This window comes from Hoplias malabaricus, chromosome 15 (genome assembly GCF_029633855.1).
Source record: "Hoplias malabaricus isolate fHopMal1 chromosome 15, fHopMal1.hap1, whole genome shotgun sequence".
In the NCBI taxonomy this organism is placed as follows: Eukaryota; Metazoa; Chordata; class Actinopteri; order Characiformes; family Erythrinidae; genus Hoplias; species Hoplias malabaricus.
Window position 1 is genome coordinate 11,493,136 of NC_089814.1, and position 18,484 is coordinate 11,511,619.

At 41.6% G+C, this 18,484-nt stretch overlaps 1 protein-coding gene across 3 annotated transcripts in view; it reads right to left on the bottom strand.

Annotated features, from left to right (window-relative positions):
- The window catches only part of specc1lb (sperm antigen with calponin homology and coiled-coil domains 1-like b), a 40,082-nt gene that overhangs the window by 18,861 nt on the left and 2,737 nt on the right, over positions 1–18,484 (bottom strand). For all 3 annotated transcript variants that reach the window (XM_066645719.1, XM_066645720.1, XM_066645718.1), the window contains 5 exons: positions 11,778–11,958; positions 8,262–8,403; positions 7,298–8,049; positions 6,213–7,133; positions 2,938–3,145 (listed from right to left, as the gene is read on the bottom strand). In XM_066645719.1, the coding sequence (XP_066501816.1) occupies positions 2,938–3,145; positions 6,213–7,133; positions 7,298–8,049; positions 8,262–8,403; positions 11,778–11,921 (2,167 nt within the window). In that variant the 5' untranslated portion in view covers positions 11,922–11,958. The remainder of the gene's footprint in view (positions 1–2,937; positions 3,146–6,212; positions 7,134–7,297; positions 8,050–8,261; positions 8,404–11,777; positions 11,959–18,484) is intronic.

The following is an 18,484-nucleotide window of genomic DNA, read 5'->3' on the forward strand; positions in this document are numbered from 1 at the left end:
CCCAGTTTAAAACAATCACATTTTATTGGAATATTGAAAAAGAAATAATTCAAATATTTGAACTGGTCTTTGTACTATATATGTCTGTTTTGAATAAGATGCCAGCAACACAATACTGGTGCAGAGCTACAAAAGGCTGGTCCATTTGTTTAATGATACAAACTATTAGGTTAATTATAAACAGGTTAGTGACATTATTAGGTTTAAATCAGAGTCAGAGCCTTTCAGAAATAAAGCCTGGGAGGTTTTCACGACTCTGAAAGACTGCATAAGCAAGTACTGTGTGCATGGGGATTTCAACATCTACAGTATATTATATTATTAGGGGCCTGTTTACAAATCTGTTTTGTATCCGGACTGTATCTGGATATACTCTTACCCTATTCTGTTTACACTTTAAAATGCATCCCAAGCCTGACCAGATTAGATCTGATTTTACTCGCATTAAAAGCACACTCCACGTCACTTCTATTATTCTTCCTCTAACTGGCTGTATACATGGTTTCGCACATGCCACATCCAGTGTATTATATGCTATTAAACCTTGGGTATAAACATACAAAACAGGCAATGAATAATCTGTAGTGGCCAAGGAAAATGTGTGTCCTGCAGCTGCTGTGAGTTCTGTCCAGGGAGATATTTGAACACCCAGAAGTCAAGACTAGTAAGAAACAACTGTCCAATTTTATGAACACAGAATTCCTATAGTTCTTTTGTATACTATGACAGACATTTAAATTGGTACGAGAGAAAGTGCAGCTTCTCCACACCTGCCATGTCCCTCCTTTCAACCAATGCATTTCTGCTTGCATTACTATCTGGAGAAAGAAAATGCATTGCTTACACGTGTGACTGAATGTGGTTTAAGAGGAGATTAGAAACCTATCACAGTTTTGTGGTGTTTACGCCTGGCTTTTCATGTGGACAAATATGTGACTGAATATGAGCTGGTCATCATAGATGTTGATGCCATGTGTAAACAGGACCTAAAGGTATTCAGAGAATATGGAGAAATCCATTCATGCAAGAGACAATGCCAAAAACCAATCTTGTGTGGCTGTGATCTTTTAATGCAAGTTAAATCTATCGTGCGAAAAGAGACTGCATATAAATGGGATCCAGAAATGCCACTCATTGTTTGGACCCAAGCTTATTTAAAATAGACTGAGGTTAAGTGGAAAAGGCGTCATGTCGTCTGACAAATCAAAATGTGAAATTACTTTAAAAAAACGAATGCAGCATCCTCCAGGTTGAACAGTCGAGGGACCACAGCATTGATGAACTGGAGCAACGTGCTGTCATCTATTTAATGTCTTTTCCAGGGAAGACCTTGTTTATTTCAACAATGCCAATATTATAAATGAACTCTCAAGAATTTCTAGAGAAACTCTGGGGTATTTGATCTGAAGATGTCCCACAGTGGTCTTTCACAGATGCAGTTCCCAGCGGGAGATTTTAATGCGTCATGCGCGCTCTCGTATCGGGAGATGAAACGTGCTTTTTGTGTGAGGCAGCGCCTGGGCAGCACATGCAGGAGAACTCCAGAACTTTTCCCGCAGCTTTCTCACATGCGCAGACTCTAACTTTACCCAGAGTCTTTACTGCGCTACCAGGATAAAGTCAGAGTAATGATGGGGACGAATGTGGCAAGGCTACGTGAATAGGCCCAAGAAAAGGCCAATCCACATTTTGCATGGTTTACAAGAGCATAGCTCTTTAACCATAGAGTCCAGGAGCTAAACTATTCTAGAACTGTTATCCACTGAAAACAACTGGTGCGTTATGAAACAAACATTGTAACAGTGACCCTGAGCTGTTGAGCAACTTAAATCGTATAATAAGCAACAATGGAAATACATACTTTTAAACCTACAGCAACAGGTCTCCTCAGGACCTGAACACACAGAGTAGGGCTGTCCCGAATACTACGTTTAGGGTTTCGGAGCTTCAGCCTGGACAATCTGTGAATGATCGGGGAGTGGGGTGGTGTATATTGTTGTCAGTCACAAAATCTGCTTTCAACCCCTGCTTTAATATCTAAATTGTTTTGTTAAACATGTTGGGCTGTTTTATATGACTGAGTTTTAGACTTCACTTGCACAAACACTTTTATGTTGATGAGCCTGAATGTGGGTGGAGAGGGGAGAGCACTGTTTTTACTGCTGGAGCCTGAATGTGGGTTGATTGGAGTGTTGCCTTTATTGATAGCCACATTTATCCAAAAAACTGAATATCCTAATCTCTTAATTAGAAACCAAATACCTACCTAACGAACAATTATCTGAATACCCAAATACTTGGGGCCCAGCCCTGTTGTTCATAAAATCAGTGCCTGCTTTAAAATTAAGGCTGCAAAACTGCTCCCAGTCATTCACCAACTCGTGCATACACTGTGGTACAGAGTGCACACGAATAAACCAGAGCTTCTTGGAGGTGTTCTAATTTGAGGTGTAAAGCTGACAAAATGAACTGTAGCTTTGTCATAAGTTGTTGTAGGTAGGGTGCTGTTTTAGGCTTCTTTCAAGACTTTTATGTTGACAAGGCTGAATACATGTGGAGTGGGAGGGGCCTTTATCGCCATATTGATCCAAAGAAACAATATTCAAATCTCAAAATTACCCTACGAACGAATATCCAAATAGCCTAATTTTCAGAGCCAGCCCTAACACGTTCTTAAAAGCAGGGGTGATGCAACATTGTGGTAAATATGCCCCTATCTCTAATTTTTTGGAATGTGTTGTTAGCATCAAAATCAAATCAAGCAAATAGCATTTAAAAAAAGCAACAAGCATTTCATACATCATTTAAAATTCTGTCTTTGGAATTTGTGAAAATTTATTACATATAATTCACATGATATTTCATTGTTTACACTGGCCACCAAATATTAAACTGCTGTAAAACTTTAAAGAGTTGCCACTTTAATGGCTGACTTACTCTCCAGGTCTGTGATGATGAGGTTGTCGTGAAGTTTGACAGCTCGATGTTGCTCAACTTCATCCTCTAGTTCAAATATTGTCTCCTTCAAATCAGCAATCTCTGTGTCCTTTTCCTCTAGTTCAGAGCACTGCTGTGTCAGAGCACGCTTTTGTTCGGCCAGCTGTTTCTGCACCTCATCCCGGAACTCCTGGAAATCACCCTCCAGCTACAACACATGCAGATACATATGCAAACAAGGATGAACTTATTGCCAAACTAATCAACCTGTTTGTTTGCTCTTTGCCTTTACTGACTTCAGAAAGCAAAGAAAGCTGACAAACTGACAAGTTCACCACTTCTCCTCATATATACTTTCCAAACTCACATCTGACTCTCTCGCTCCAATCTCCACCCAGTCTCTACCCTTTCTTGTGATCACCTGTCCAACAGTGGGGTTTGACTTCAAACACATTCCAAAGCTGCCCTGAACACCTGCCCCAAAAATGACATCTATGTTTTTCTTCCTGTTTCAACCATTAGGGGAATGGTCTGTAAAAGCCTAAGTCTGAAAACACAGGATAAAACGAGTTATTCTAATTTTTTGCTGAGTCCGACATAGTGTGGGCACTATGGTTGTCCCAACTTCTAATCGGAGTCTCTCCAATCCCAGGGCTGGACCTGCATTTATGTGACAGTGCAAAGTCAAGGATTAACAGAGCAATTTGGCAAAACGAGAACAGAGAATATAGAGAACAAAGTGAAAACGACTAAAACCAGAATTTCTGCTTCTCACACCCCACTCCTGGGCACCTCACCTCTGGAGTAAAGCACTGTCAAGGGGAACAAACTAGTCATTCTGAGCAGAGTTGTTTTAGGGAGGGTAAGAAAAGTGCTGTGATGTTTGAACCTTATGGTATTTTGAAAAAACATGCTTTTATTAAATATGATGTTCAAGATTTTAATCAAAAAACCCTTTTTATAAAAAATCAAAAGAAGTTTCCTCATCATTTGATGAAACCAGTCTAATGTGTGAAGCCCAAGTGTCAGTAAAAACAAAAGATCTCTCTCTGTGTGTGTGTGTGTCTGTGTGTGTGTGCGCGTGTCTCTCTCTCTGTGTGTGTGTGTGTCTGTCTGTTTCTCTCTCTGTGTGTGTGTGTGCCTGTGTGTGTGTGTCTGTCTCTCTGTGTGTGTGTCTGTCTCTCTCTCTCTGTGTGTGTTTGTGTGTCTCTCTGTGTGTGTGTGTCTCTCTCTGTGTGTGTTTCTGTGTGTGTGTGTGTGTGTGTGTGTCTGTGTGTGTGTCTCTCTCTTTCTGTGTGTGTGTGTCTCTCTCTCTCTGTGTGTGTCTGTCTGTCTCTCTCTCTGTGTGTGTTTGTGTCTGTCTCTCTGTGTGTGTGTCTGTCTCTCTCTCTGTGTGTGTGTTTGTGTGAGTGTGTGTGTGTGTCTCTCTCTCTGTGTGTGTGTGTGTCTCTCTCTCTTTCTCTCTCTGTGTGTGTGTGTGTCTCTGTCTCTGTGTGTGTGTCTCTTTCTGTGTGTGTGTCTCCCTTTCTGTGTGTGTGTGTGTGTCTGTCTGTTTCTCTCTCTCTGTGTGTGTGTGTGTCTGTCTCTCTGTGTGTGTGTGTGTGTCTGTCTCTCTCTGTGTGTGCGTGTGTCTGTCTCTGTGTGTGTGTGTGTGTGTCTCTCTCTCTCTGTGTGTGTGTGTTTGTGTGAGTGTGTCTCTGTCTCTCTCTCTCTGTGTGTGTTTGTGTGTCTCTCTCTGTGTGTTTGTGTGAGTGTGTGTCTCTCTGTGTGTGTGTGTCTCTCTCTATGTGTGTGTGTGTGTGTGTGTCTCTCTCTATGTGTGTGAGTGTGTGTCTCTCTCTCTATGTGTGTGTGTCTCTCTCTATGTGTGTGAGTGTGTGTCTCTCTCTCTATGTGTGTGTGTCTCTCTCTGTGTGTGTGTGTCTCTCTCTGTGTGTGTGTGTCTCTCTCTGTGTGTGTGTCTCTCTCTGTGTGTGTGTGTCTCTCTCTCTGTGTGTGTGTGTCTCTCTCTGTGTGTGTGTGTCTCTCTCTCTGTGTGTGTGTGTCTCTCTCTCTGTGTGTGTGTCTCTCTCTCTCTGTGTCTGTCTCTCTCTGTGTGTGTGTGTTTGTGTGAGTGTGTGTGTGTCCCTCTCTCTGTCTGTGTGTGTGTGTGTCTCTGTGTGTGTGTGTGAGTGTGTGTGTGTCTCTCTCTCTATATGTGTGTGTGTGTGTGTCTCTGTCTGTGTGTCTCTCTCTATGTGTGTGTGTGTCTCTCTATGTGTGTGTGTGTATGTGTGTCTGTCCCTCTCTCTCTCTCTCGCTCTAAATAGTGAATAAAAGTTAAACTTCAGCCTCAGACAAATACATGTTTTTTTCCCTCTAAAACATAGTTGTGAGGAACTACTGCTCTCTCATTTACTTACTTTTGGAAGCTCTGTGTCTTTTAAGGTGGAAAGGTATTTTTGAGAGAATAAAAGGATTGTTGATTGTATGTGGCTCAAGTTAAACTTTTATTTTTATTTTAAGTTTTTAATTCACTGTTTGAATTTTGTGGGGAGAAATGATTAATTATGTACATTTCCTGGTGCTGGAAATGAGTAACTTGTATTTAATGAGGATATATTATAACCCATTTTCCACAAGATTTAATGAGTCTGCCTTTTGCTTTCATTTCAGCTTGAATTATTTTCAAGAAACTTCAGCTTTCAGTTGTACAAGGAGGTCTGCAGGAATATTTTTCCAAACCTCCAAGTTCAGTGTAAGACTTTGCTTCCATTTGTCTCAATATACTTTTCCTTCTTGCCTTATGCAAGTGGATCAGCTCTCAGAAAAATCTCCTAAAATATGAATAACTTCATACCACTTTAGCTCTGCACTGAACTGTTTGTATAGATATCTGTCACTTAACCTGTCTTAGTAATTTTCACAATGCTTACTGGTGGAAATCATTTCTCATTTGTTAGCAACAATAGTTTTGAAACTCCAGTGGAAAACCAAAAAAAAAAAAAAAAACTCTTGAAACTAAATTCACGACGGCTGGGCGAAGTGAGAACACTTTTGCCATCTTTGCAAGGTTGCATACTTTCTGCCGTTTCGTTTCGCCTGTCGTGTACTCTCCTCCACTGCAAATGCTCTGAGAATTGCTCCTCAAATTCGTCCGTTTGTGTTGTGACACACCCCTTTTGTACTGCCCAATTAAAAGCTTCGCTACATGGTGTTTACAACTTTAGGTATATTTATGTAAAATAGTTCTGAAAGTACAGTTAAATATGTAAACAAAGTTGTGAAATGTCTACCTTACTAACTGCGTCCTGCAATTGGGCAGCCTCTTTGCGCGTGTGCCCCAGCTCCTCCTGCAGCTCGGCTGCTTTGGTCTCAGCGCGCTCCTTGTCTGCCCTCTCACTATCCAACAATTGCCGTATGTCAGTCTTGTCACCAGCATTATGAATGGACAAGAGTTGGGCCACCCTCTGCCTCTCCTGCTCTAGCTGCAGTCTGCAGCGCTCCAGTTCTGTTTGATCCTCATCAGCCCGAAGCCTGAGGGCCTGCATTTGCATGGTAGCGGCATCACGCTCTCTCCGCTCCAGCTCAGCTGTCCTCTCAGCCATCCGCACACGATCCTTCAAAGCAGCTGCGAGGCCTTGGGCCTCAGCATTCTCCTGCTCGGCCATCTTCAGAGCACCACTTAGCTGCTGCTGCACGCCAAGCAGCTGCTCTCTCTCGAAGCGTGCACTCTCGTTAAGCTCAGCATAGCGCCTCTCCAGTTCCACGTAGCGCCCATTCTTTGTGTCCCCTTCTTCGTCATCCTTCACATAGGCCACACGGTGCTCATCCAGCAGGCCTCGGAAGTGCTCCATCTGACGGCCATAGAGTTCCAGACGCTCCGCCTGCTGCCTCAAGGAGTCCAAAAGCACGGCGCGCTCCTCACCAAGTCGCTCGTTTTCAGCGCTCAACTCTTGGGCAATCTGCTGCAGGTCAGCCAATTCCTGGAGTGTGGCCTGCAGTTCCTCTGCCGTGCTGTGCTGGTTTTCCTCCATCTGGTGGATACGTTCAGTGAGGCAGGCCACGGACACCTCATTGACATTGCCACCGCTGTCCCTTCGCTCCCGGCTCGGAGAGGAGACACCACCCTCAGACTCAGATGAGGAGCCACATCCTGAGGGAGCATCCAGGGCATCGTCACTGGAAGTAACTGGCTGGTAGGCCTCACTGTAGGCCTGGGCAGTAAAAAATAATGAATTAATAAAAGAAAATCCCATGAATTATTCTGGTTTAACATTTAGCATGTGGTCATGTGTTTAACTGATATTTATATTCAACACCACCACATGATGTTGAAAACTGTAAAATGCTTGATATGTTAATTTGGCTCAGATAGTACCTCACTGCACTCGCTGTCCACAGCATCAGGTGATCCAACACGTCTCGCCTCCGACAACAGATCCTCTGTGGAACCTCCAGCAGAACCTTCAGCTGAAGACACTCTTGTTCCTGCTCCACCTGCACTGCTGCTGCTGCTGCCCCCTCCACCAGCGGCTGGCTCTGGACTCAGAGAGATTCCCCGTATGCCTTTATCTGGGCTGTCCAGCCTCTGCTCTAGGGAGAAACCCAAAGCATTAAGGCGATCCTTCAGCATGCGGTTCTCGCTCTTTAGCAGGTTGAGCTCCCCCCGAATGCCTTGGTTCTGGTCCTGCAGTAGCAGGAGTGTAGACTCCACATCTGCTGCACTGATCCCACATCCAGCCTCTTTCTCTTGGTCCTGCTGCTCAGCCTGGCCCTCTACCTCATTGATCTCCTGCTCCTCCTGTTCCTGCAGGCCCAGCTGAGCCCTCATCCCTCGCAGCTCTGAGCGCAGATGAATGATCTCCAGATCTTTTGTCTTGGCCAAGTCTAACAGATCCTTCACTCTGGACTCCAGCATGGCTTTGTTGCTGATCTGCCTCTCATAGCGAGACTTGCTTGCCTGAGTTTCAGCTTCCGTTGAGGTGCGGCAGCGGGAGCGCTTTGGAGGCATTGAATCCAAGGGTCCAGACAGCTTCTTGGCAGTGCTGGTCCTAGAGCGCTCTCGCATACTTTCACGGGTCAATCCAGGCTCTTTGGCTGTTGAGGATGTCCCTCGTCTTCCTGATTGACCTACAAAAGCCAGACAATCAGATCATCGGCCTATTAATCATTACCTATTGATCAACATCACTCATTCCTTTTAAGGCCTGTGACAAAATGTATTCCTTCATGCATCTCTGAATATAACCTTTGTGTAACATTCAAAGGAAAAATAAATCACTCAGAAGCATTCTTTCAATTCATATTATAATCATTCTGAAGCCCAGATTTGCTGCTGGCACCTGAGCTGGTTTTGGCCTTGGCCTCTGGGTTGCTTTGAGTGGAAGTGGTGCTCTTCTTGTTTTTGGCTGCAGAGCTGCTGCTTCCTGCTGAAGCTCCTCCACTGCTTGTGCTCACTGCTGGGAGATCATCATTGCTCTTCGTCTAGTAAACACAAGTACAATCAAAGGTTATTATTTGGTTACAGACGTCCATAAATTGTGGTTCAGAGGCATTCTTTTTACAGCTTCAGTACTGGTGTTCTGCCATTGCACAAAACAACAAAATATTTTTGAAACAGAAGTGTCCTTTGTCAAGTGTAAGAAGATTTTCTTTATTAAGTGAACTGAATCACACACAAAAACACCAGTAAACATTTTTTAGCACACACACAACCTGAGAAGCAAATCACTGGGTGAGCAGCTAGGGGTTAGGTGCCTTTCTCAGTCTCTTCAGCAGTGGATATACTTCACAGAGGAGAAAGCGCTGTTCCTCTTCTGCATCTAATCTATGCCCCAAGCAACGTGCAGTATATGGATCAAGTTAGTGCTGGGCGATATGAGCACAAATCGATATCATGATTAACTGTTCATTTTACCATGATTATGATTAATGAATGATAATTTTGGTTTTTGTATTTTTGACCCTTATAGTTCAGTGACAGGCTTGTACTGTAGGTATGCTCCAGTATTAAAGCTGGGATATTTTTTCTAATGCTGCTGGGAGCTTGTTCCTCTCGTTTTTTGGGCACTGTTTATATTTGGTGTGCAATTTGGTCGCTGAAAGTATTTACAACTGACTTCTTTTTGTTCAGTACAGACTTAATTATAGTCAAAATACAGCATGTCCAAACCACAGATGCTGTGTTTTTCCTTTGGTACAAGCTGCTTAAGGCGCTCGGTCGGCCTCAGTGCTTAGGTGAGCCATGTTGCAGATAGGGGCAGAATCATGTCACTACAGCATGGTAGTGTGGTATAAACACACACAGTCACACTGCAAAAGCATGGCAGCAAAATCATTGAGACTGGTTTGGTCATCACTGAATGTATGAAGAGCCAGAAAACCTGAGGCACATTTCCGACATGCATTTTGACTATCACAGCTCCCCTGAGAAATGTTGCAGGTGACTTCGCGAAACCCCATTTCTAATGAGAACCGCAGGCTTTGAACACCACAACAATGGTGGTGCTAATGTTGCAATGTTTACATGATGTGTATTCACATATTTTTTTTGTTTTTTGGACTGAACATAGCTCCGCACTTCAGATCTCAAAGATCAGCAGATTTTTCCATTGTTGCCTGTCCAGCTCCCACTGCAGTTTGTCGTCTGTCACCAATCCAAGGAACATCTGAACCCCTTTAAAAGACCACAGTGTATTTTTACAAACTCTCACTGTGAGTTGGAAATGTCATTGCTGCTGTAACTTTTTACAGATGGCTAGTTTGTATTGGAGATCTTCATTGTGGCAATTAACAATCTTCTCTGGCCAATCAGCGCTCTGCAAGGTTTAAGCCTGATTTATACTTGTGTGTTGACTCGAGGCAAAGCTACGCAAGAGCCCTACACCATTGCGAAGATTTATACTTCTGCGTTACTGTGCAATTACACTGCCATACCACTAGGGCTAAATCCATCCATCCATTATCTGTAACCGCTTATCCAATTTAGGGTCGCGAGGGTCCAGAGCCTACCTGGAATCATCGGGTGCAAGGCGGGAATACAACCTGGAGGGGATGCCAGTCCTTCACAGGGCAACACAGACACACACACATTCACTCACACCTACGGACACTTTCGAGTCGCCAATCCACCTGCAACGTGTGTTTTTGGACTGTGGGAGGGAATCGGAGCACCCGGAGGAAACCCACGCGACACGGGGAGAACACACCAACTCCTCACAGACAGTCACCCGGAGCGGGAATCGAACCCACAACCTCCAGGCCCCTGGAGCTGTGTGATAGGGCTAAATCTCAAACCTCTTTTTCTACACTATGTAGCACACAATGTAGTGGTGGAGTAGAATTACTTTTATAAATCTTTAAAGTGCACTCTTAAGGGAGAAGGTCATTGTTTGGGACAGATCAGAATTTACATGAAGCGCCAAGAAAGTAACTAATACAAAGCCGGCACATTTTCCCCCACTTCTTGTTATTTTTTCCTCCAGAGACCTCCGTAGTTTTCCTTTGATCAACATTTATATTCATCCCTTTCCCTTTAAATCTCTCGCTATAAACGTTTTGCGGTCTGCGTCTCTGTGTGTAGAGGAGACAAGTTTCTGTACTTCTTCAGTTCAGCACAAACAACGTCTGTCCGACTTCTGACTAATCACAGTCGTTGCGTCTGCGTAGTTACATTTTTGGAAAGGTGCGCGTCAAGTGACACAGAAGTATAAATTACACTTTACATGTCATGTTTTTATCCTTACCAGATATGAGCTGGAACCAAAAAAAAATCTCCACTTTCAGGGACTGGGTTCCAGATTTGCGGAAAAGCAAAAAAGCCAAAGAGATACTGGTACCGTGTACTTGAATTGCACAATATGAGGAGTGGGGACCCAGGAAGGGAACAAGTGCCAGTATATTTGATTTTGTCTGGCTGTCACAGCCTGAAAACCTTTCTCTGTCCCGAATACCATCTTACTCCCTACATAATGGTCTTAACAGATTATAAAAGTAATACTACTACACACATACAGTACACTAATTAAATGTAAAACATACTTTTTGAAAGCAAAAACTATTTTTTAAGACCATTATTTCAGCCCTAGTGTTTTGGTGATGTAAGTGCAGAGCACCACAGACACCTATGCACAAAAACACACATCCGTGTGTAGAGCACTTGTGCAGGCTACGGTGTAGCTTTGATTTGATGAAGGTGCGTAAAATCAGCCTTTACCTACCCATACTGCCATCAGGATATTCACACCTCTGAGTGAATATAAAGTCACACAACACCACCTCACATAAGTTGATGATTTTTCACAGTCAATGCATGTCATTTTTAGAATTATTTTGCAAAGGTAACAAAGTAGTTAGGGAGCTAACACTAGAGTCATCCAAACTGATGCTAGCTTTCAGAAAATGTGAAATAAGTTCTCAGAAACAAATATAATTTTATTACTTTATTATTAAGATTTTGCTTGCAGAAGTTTCTTCCCAGTTGTCATATCCAATTCAACCCTCTCAGTGAATATTGTCTGATCGCACATAATGCTACCAGCACCACCAGGGTGGAGGTGAAAACTTGCTTCCTCTCAGACATTAGACGCCAATACTGGTTGTTTTTTTTTTTTTTTTTTTTTAAATGATGCTTATGCAACACCACTGAACCATTTAGCGGACTAACAGTGAATGCTGCTACACAGTCTTTAATGTCAGCATTTCTAACATGAAGCTTATATATAGCAATTTAGCCTATACATCAGTTTACACATTAACGCACTGTAAATGCAGACCTATTTATGTAGGTACTGTAAATAATATCTTTAAATTACTCCAGTCACATGCATTAGAAAAAGTATCATAGAACAGGTGTTCACCTTAGACGGAAGGGCTGAGTTTGTGGTCTTGGCTGTGGCTTTGCTTCCAGTGCCCATAGCGCTGGTGCCCTCAGGCTTGCCCTGGGCTTTAGAGCCAGCCGTTGCTCTGTTGGAAGTGCCCGTGGCCCTGCTCGCCTTTTTCATACTGGGCTCCAAGTTCCTGATACATCTACGGCGCAATCTGCAGAGAAGGGAAACACCCAGATGTTGTAAATCATATGATACATATTAATTCTGAACAACAACAACAACAACATTATTTTACTGAGCACTTGCAGCAGGCACATCAAAGTAGCAAATCAAACATCATATTAAAAGAATAAGAAATGATCTTGGATGTCAGTGTTAACAAAGGCACAAACCACAAGACAAACCATAAAAACAAATCTATTAAAGCACATAATATTCGGATTCCGTATTTTGTTTGAAGAAGCTTCAGTAATGTCATGAAGATATCAAACACGTCTCCATTACCTAATGCCAGGAGTCTTCTGTGGAGAACACATGGCCCGTTAAACACTGTATTTCTGCTACGAGACAGTTTTAATGTACCATTACAGTTCCCCAGGGCCCTATTTATACACACACACACTTCGGATAGCAACGTCACACAACAGATTTTTGAACGGACACAGAGTGTGATTGGAGGACAGTTAGAGAGGCTGGAGCTGCCTTTCTTATCACATCATCATGGGTGGAGGCGAAATCCGTTAGCACTGATCCCGACTGGGACAAGCCTTAAAAGGCTTTAGGAGGAATGAACAGGCTACCCAGCCTACAGTCAAATATATATATGAATATGAGAGAGAGAGAGAGAGAGAGAGAGAGAGAGAGAGAGAGAGAGAGAGAGAGAGAGAGAGAGAGGAGACTAGAAATCCCTGAATACTTTTTTGAACAAGGTTTGAAAAATGCATGTGTGCTACAACTTAAATTAGTGAAGCCTTTGCTGATTAATTTTATTCTCTTACTCTCACCTAATATTTTATTAATTATAAGCAAAATACAGGCCTTTGCCTAACCATAATATCAACAGATTAAATACCAAAACAAAACAGTTGTTTTTACAATTTAATAAAGTCATTTTGCCACCGTAAATCAAAACCAAATATAAAGTAAGCTACCAAAAGATTTCCTCCTCTAGGTTCCTATGCAGTTGCAGGCACAGGAAAAACATTTTTTTCAAATGGAAGAGGCTTGGACATGCCAGGAGAGGACAAGCCAGGGTATCAGATATGCACACTGCAATGTTGACCAGATGCTGTTGATAACAGAGCGCACCTACGCGCACCAAGTCTATCATCTGCAATCCGTTCCACTGAAAAGAAACTACATGTTGAGGGAAAGGTTCTAGGAGTCAGTAAACAAGCCTGCTGTAATATGAAAGGAGTAGAAACTGTTCTAATCCCTGTATCAGAATGAAGCAAATGTTAAAAGCTGAGGTTATTACCAAAGTCAATCAGTTTTGTACATCTCTCTGTTCTTAGAACATTACAGAAATGTGGTCATAATAGAAGCCCTGAGGCGGTTGATGAAAAGGTTGGTGTTTTCCTGTAAGTGTAGTTGGAAACACTACTGACTGGGAATCAATCCCCTGCTTGAGAAACACAACACACTACACCATTTGCCAACATCTGTAACAGGTTTAAAGTCACTCTGAATAAGACTGTCTGCCAAATGCTATAGATATAGTAAAACATCACTATGTAACACAAATTCAAAACTAAACCAGTTTTTGGGAGCTCTGCTGAAGCTCACTGGATTCCACAACACACACTGCCATCAGACGCCTTGGGATGAATTAAACATGGGGTTGATTGCTTATGAAAACTGTCTTTATTCAGTTCTAAAGGGCATGTCATTCATTCTTTATTTTAATCGATTCATCATTTTCAATGTGGCAATGGCTCTGGTACTTACCCAGTATAATTGAGTGCAAAAGCAGGAATACACCCTGGATGGGATACATCACTGGGGATGAATATGCCCTAATTCTGAATGACTCAAGGAGAAGTGTGACATCTGCTACTTTGAATACAGTCTCATCCAACACAAACTAAGGAAACAAATCCTATCAATCAGAAGGATTAACATTGTTCTTTACTTGCCCGTCAAACCTAAATTCAAGCAGGATCCTACCACTAAAATCATGTTTTAAAAACAAACAAAACTTGATATGTATGAACTCATATTCTTCCAGCTGGTAAATATACACTCATCCCTGTACTAACAAACAACACAAACTGACAGAGACTCTCTTTGGCTATTAACTTTAAAGTAACATTTTCCAGAAAGATCTGCCAGTTTTGCTCTAGACGTTCCCAGAATGATGCAGTTACACCACATGAAGCTTCAACCCACAAACACTCTGTTAAACTCCAGGCAGGAGATTAAGGTCCACCAGCTGACCCTCAATACAAGTCTGATTTATGCTCATATCTTTGAAGCCAATCTGCTTGAACTGGAGACAAAACAACAAACCTCACACCCGGCAGCAGACTGCAACCCATCATCCCTGCGGTCATGGCAGGGTGGTGCCCAGTGGAGGGAGCTCATTAAAGATTCACACTTTAGCTACTGGCTGGTTCGGTCGTTTAAAAACACAAGCAGGGGACTCAAAGCTATGCTGTAAATTCACTAGCACTTAACTAAAAACTTGAAGGAAGGTGCTGGGCATGTTTTCAATTTCATGTAGCAATCCCACCTCTGTAAATAAACAACATTAAATGATGCCAGCTCAGCAGGCCTGGAGGCTTAGTGTGTTGGTATTTTTCCCAGGGGGCCGCCAGACAATAACAGTTGGTGGATATCATAACATAGCTGAAAACCTTGGATCCCTGGGAGGAAGAGAGCAGGGCTGGAGGAGGGGCCATGGTAATATCTCTCCGCCGAGCAGGGTCAGCCATGCTGACTAATGTTCCCAAGCCACAGCCCACACAAATCTCAACCAAACCATGTCCTTAAGCACACCATCAGACCTTCTGGTTCCAGCAATCACTCACAGATGGCTACTGGACACATGCGCACACACAGTCACATGTCTGATAAGAGTTTTCTTTACAAAAAAAATCACTAAACACATTGGATACTCCCTCTCAAAAAAAAACACAGTTAAATAAATTGAAACATGAAGTGCTTTCAAGACAAGACACTCTGACACTTCAGGGAATTTCACAACACAATGTATAAATTATAGATATTGGACATTTCTTCTAGAGGGGAGGATGGGTTAGGGTTAGGGTTAAATTATGACTTGGCCATGCAACCTTGAGAAATGAATTGTGGCAGTAAATAAGACGCAAAATGTATGTTTACTAAGATAATAAATGCTATGAGTTATATGCTGACTATTGTTGCACCCTTTCCGAGTTCTAAAAAAGTTCATTGTGTTTATAGAAAGCTGCTGTATCTGTTAATCTTTCTGACTTTAATTAATTCTCTTGTTTATAGATAAAATCATAAAATTCACAAGTGACATGATAATAGATTTGGTTTAGAGAAAGCTAGCACCTTGTCACTTTCAAACTTGGACAAATAACATTGACAACTTGACTTCTCAAAAGCTTAATATATAACCTACTACATCAACTGTGAAGAGGATTGGTTTTCTAATCGTGTTAAAACCAAACATTAAATCCAATGTATATTTAGGTTGGAATTCCTGTGGTAACAGTTCACAGCTTTGTTAAACAGTTTTTACAGGTCCCTGTGGCTGCATGCCTCTAAACCCCCAAAACTGGTCCTGTGCAGTCCAGTCACCCTCAAGCTCCAACACAATGTTGTGTCATTTATCACAAAATCTGTTTTTTTTTTAAGTTAAACTAACAAAATAAAGAAAAACACTACATTTAAAAACATAAATACAATTATTTATAAACTTTATTTAACATTTTAGTAGATATAATACTAAAACAAAGATACATTTTACAAACAGATCATTTTCAGCTCTTTCCAAAGACCTCCTCTGCTTCCAGCTCAATGTGCACGGCTGGAGAGCGTCTGTGTGAGCAGAGGGTTTCTGTCAAATGGTCCGAGAGCAAGCCAGGTGCATAAATCACACCCTCAGCACCTGCTCAGACAGACAGTGAGCTCAACGTCTCTGTCAAGAAAACGAGAGACAAGCTGACAAAATCTGCTCTGTCTGCTCAGTGTGTTCATGACAGGTAAATAGTAATGAAAATGTTCTGTCACACAAACGCCCTTAAAAAGTGCTACAAACTCCTGTTCGGATTTAAGGCTATGACAAACTGACTGCAGTTCGCCTGGGGTTTGGGTATTTTGTGTATAAACAAAATATCGGACAGTCATTTGTTCAAGGCATGATTCAGAATGGTCAAATGCATTTTAAACAACAGGGCAAAAAAAACAACACAAACATACAGCAGCTGTGAATAACCCCTCTTTTGAGACACTGCAGATTTGTATAATTTCCCTGGCTGACATTTCGAATCGCAGTTGCTTAAGGATAATAGATTGCACACACAGTTTCCAAGAGAAGAGTACTCAGGAAACCAGATGTTTTGTTGAAGGTTCAGCCTGTTCCTCCAAATCTGAGGGAATGGGCACAACAAAAACTAACCTTTGTTCTGATATTAAAATGCAGATGAACTGGTAAATTCCAGGCAGTGATATTCAGAGGAACAGGTTATAGAAAGGACACTGAAACAGGTCAGTTAGTTTAGAGACAAGGATCAAAACAAGAGAACCTCTAAGAATAAAAATGTGACCTTCTAGAAACCCCATACTGACTCAACTCATTTTAAATACCCCCTAGTGCTCTGACCTCATGACCCTAATTTCAGTTTTTGCACACAGGTATTGATGTGGTACCAGATATCTGTTATTATGATAAATAGCCTATTGGCTCTTAATACAAATGTAGCTTAAATTGATATCTATGGATGTGGTATGTATGAAGAACCACAAAATTAAAATAAAATGATATTATCGTATGAATTACACTACAATTCTGAATGGCAATCTTGTTCTTTAAATAGTAAATGCTTTCCTTTCATAAATAGTGCTTCAAATTTCCTCCAAAACCCCACACAGGCTCGCTTAACTGAGTGAGGAAACATTCCAACAGAGCCTCAATTCAGTGGAGCCATTCCTCTGAGAGCTGTAAAAAGTAGCTTTTGCAGAGTAAGCTTCCTCATGAGTGAGAGCCTGAGTAAGACCGATTCTAGTGGGTCAGTGTACCTCACTTGTGTCCATTCTACTGAGCCGTCTGGCTGTCATTTCCGAAAGCCTACTTAAATTCAATAACACATACCAAATAATCTATATTTCTAATGATAAACCCACACAAGAAGAGCAAGCAATGAGGTAAATCAACAGAAAAAGTGAAAGGTATGTGATATGGAAAACACTAAGAAAACAATTAAGGCAGAAACTGTAGCAAAAGCGGCAGATCAAATATTTTGTGATTGGACTTTGTCAATGGTTACCGGGGGTCATGGTGGCAATGATAAAAAGTTAATGAAAGTAATAAAAAGGAATCATACTAAATTGTTGGACTTTACTTTGGTGTATAAGGGTGACTGGTAAAAGCCATTAAAACGTGCTTCTTGCTGCCAACACATGCCAAAATTTTCACCAAGACTTTCTTGGCAGACATCCCTAACATGTGCAACACAGACAAACGTATGTGCTCTTCTCGTAATCCTAACACTTCCTCGTCTACTCTTTGTCATCATCTTGCCAAAACCCCACCATGAGTTTACATAACAGAGTCTGCAAACCTTCATAAAAGACCTGCAAATGCCTGAGATGTTTGGAGCCATTGTGTAGACCGGAATGTGCTACAGGCTGCTGAAATACTCCAACTCCATTAAGCTCTGACAGAACTTTCTCTTAGTCATGTTTGTCTGAGGTAGGAATAAAATCCAAAGACTACAGTGGTAATCATTAGACCTGATTCAATTTCTCTACACAGAATAATCCATTTAAATTATCATTTCTTTTCACTCAGAAATGAACAGTCATCTGAATACAAAGAGTAAGTAAATAAATAGAGATACTCAAGCTGTTCATGCCATTTAATCACAGAAAGACTTCACGTTGCAGATAAAAGACCCTTTAAAATGATGGTGATTTTCAACTGGCTTTGTTAAATGCTGTAAATTAACTGTCTTTTCAGAACAGTCACTAACAGATTAAGTAGAAATGCCTAAAACCATACAAGAGTTAAATTAGATCTGCAAAACAGGGACTCGTAAGAGTAATAAATACCCTTTCAGAAACAGTACTTCAGGAAAAGAGTAAATATAGTAGGCCAAAATCACAGTCAAATATTGAGTATTCTATTAAAAATACTGCTAAAATATTTCACATTAATTTAGTAACTGACATATATAAGTATGAATTAAAATGAAAACAGCAGCTTAATTTGCTTTAAAACTGACAATTTTATTCTCGATACGGAAATTCTTGAACGCAACTGTGACGTTATTGGGGGACAACAGCTGAACAACGCAGCAGTAAAACACCGTTATGACTGACTGTTATAACAGTATCTAGCTAGCTAAATAACCAACATTATTCATGACAATAGCCTAGCTATTGTAAGTAAGTAAGTGTACTTACCCTGTTTACCTCCATGTTACAGAGGCTCTTGAACACCTTTCGTTGGTGTCCTTACATGCCCATATTGTTGGAAAAGCGCCAGTGAAATGAGCTACAGATAACGGAGTGAGTGGATGTTCCTTTCT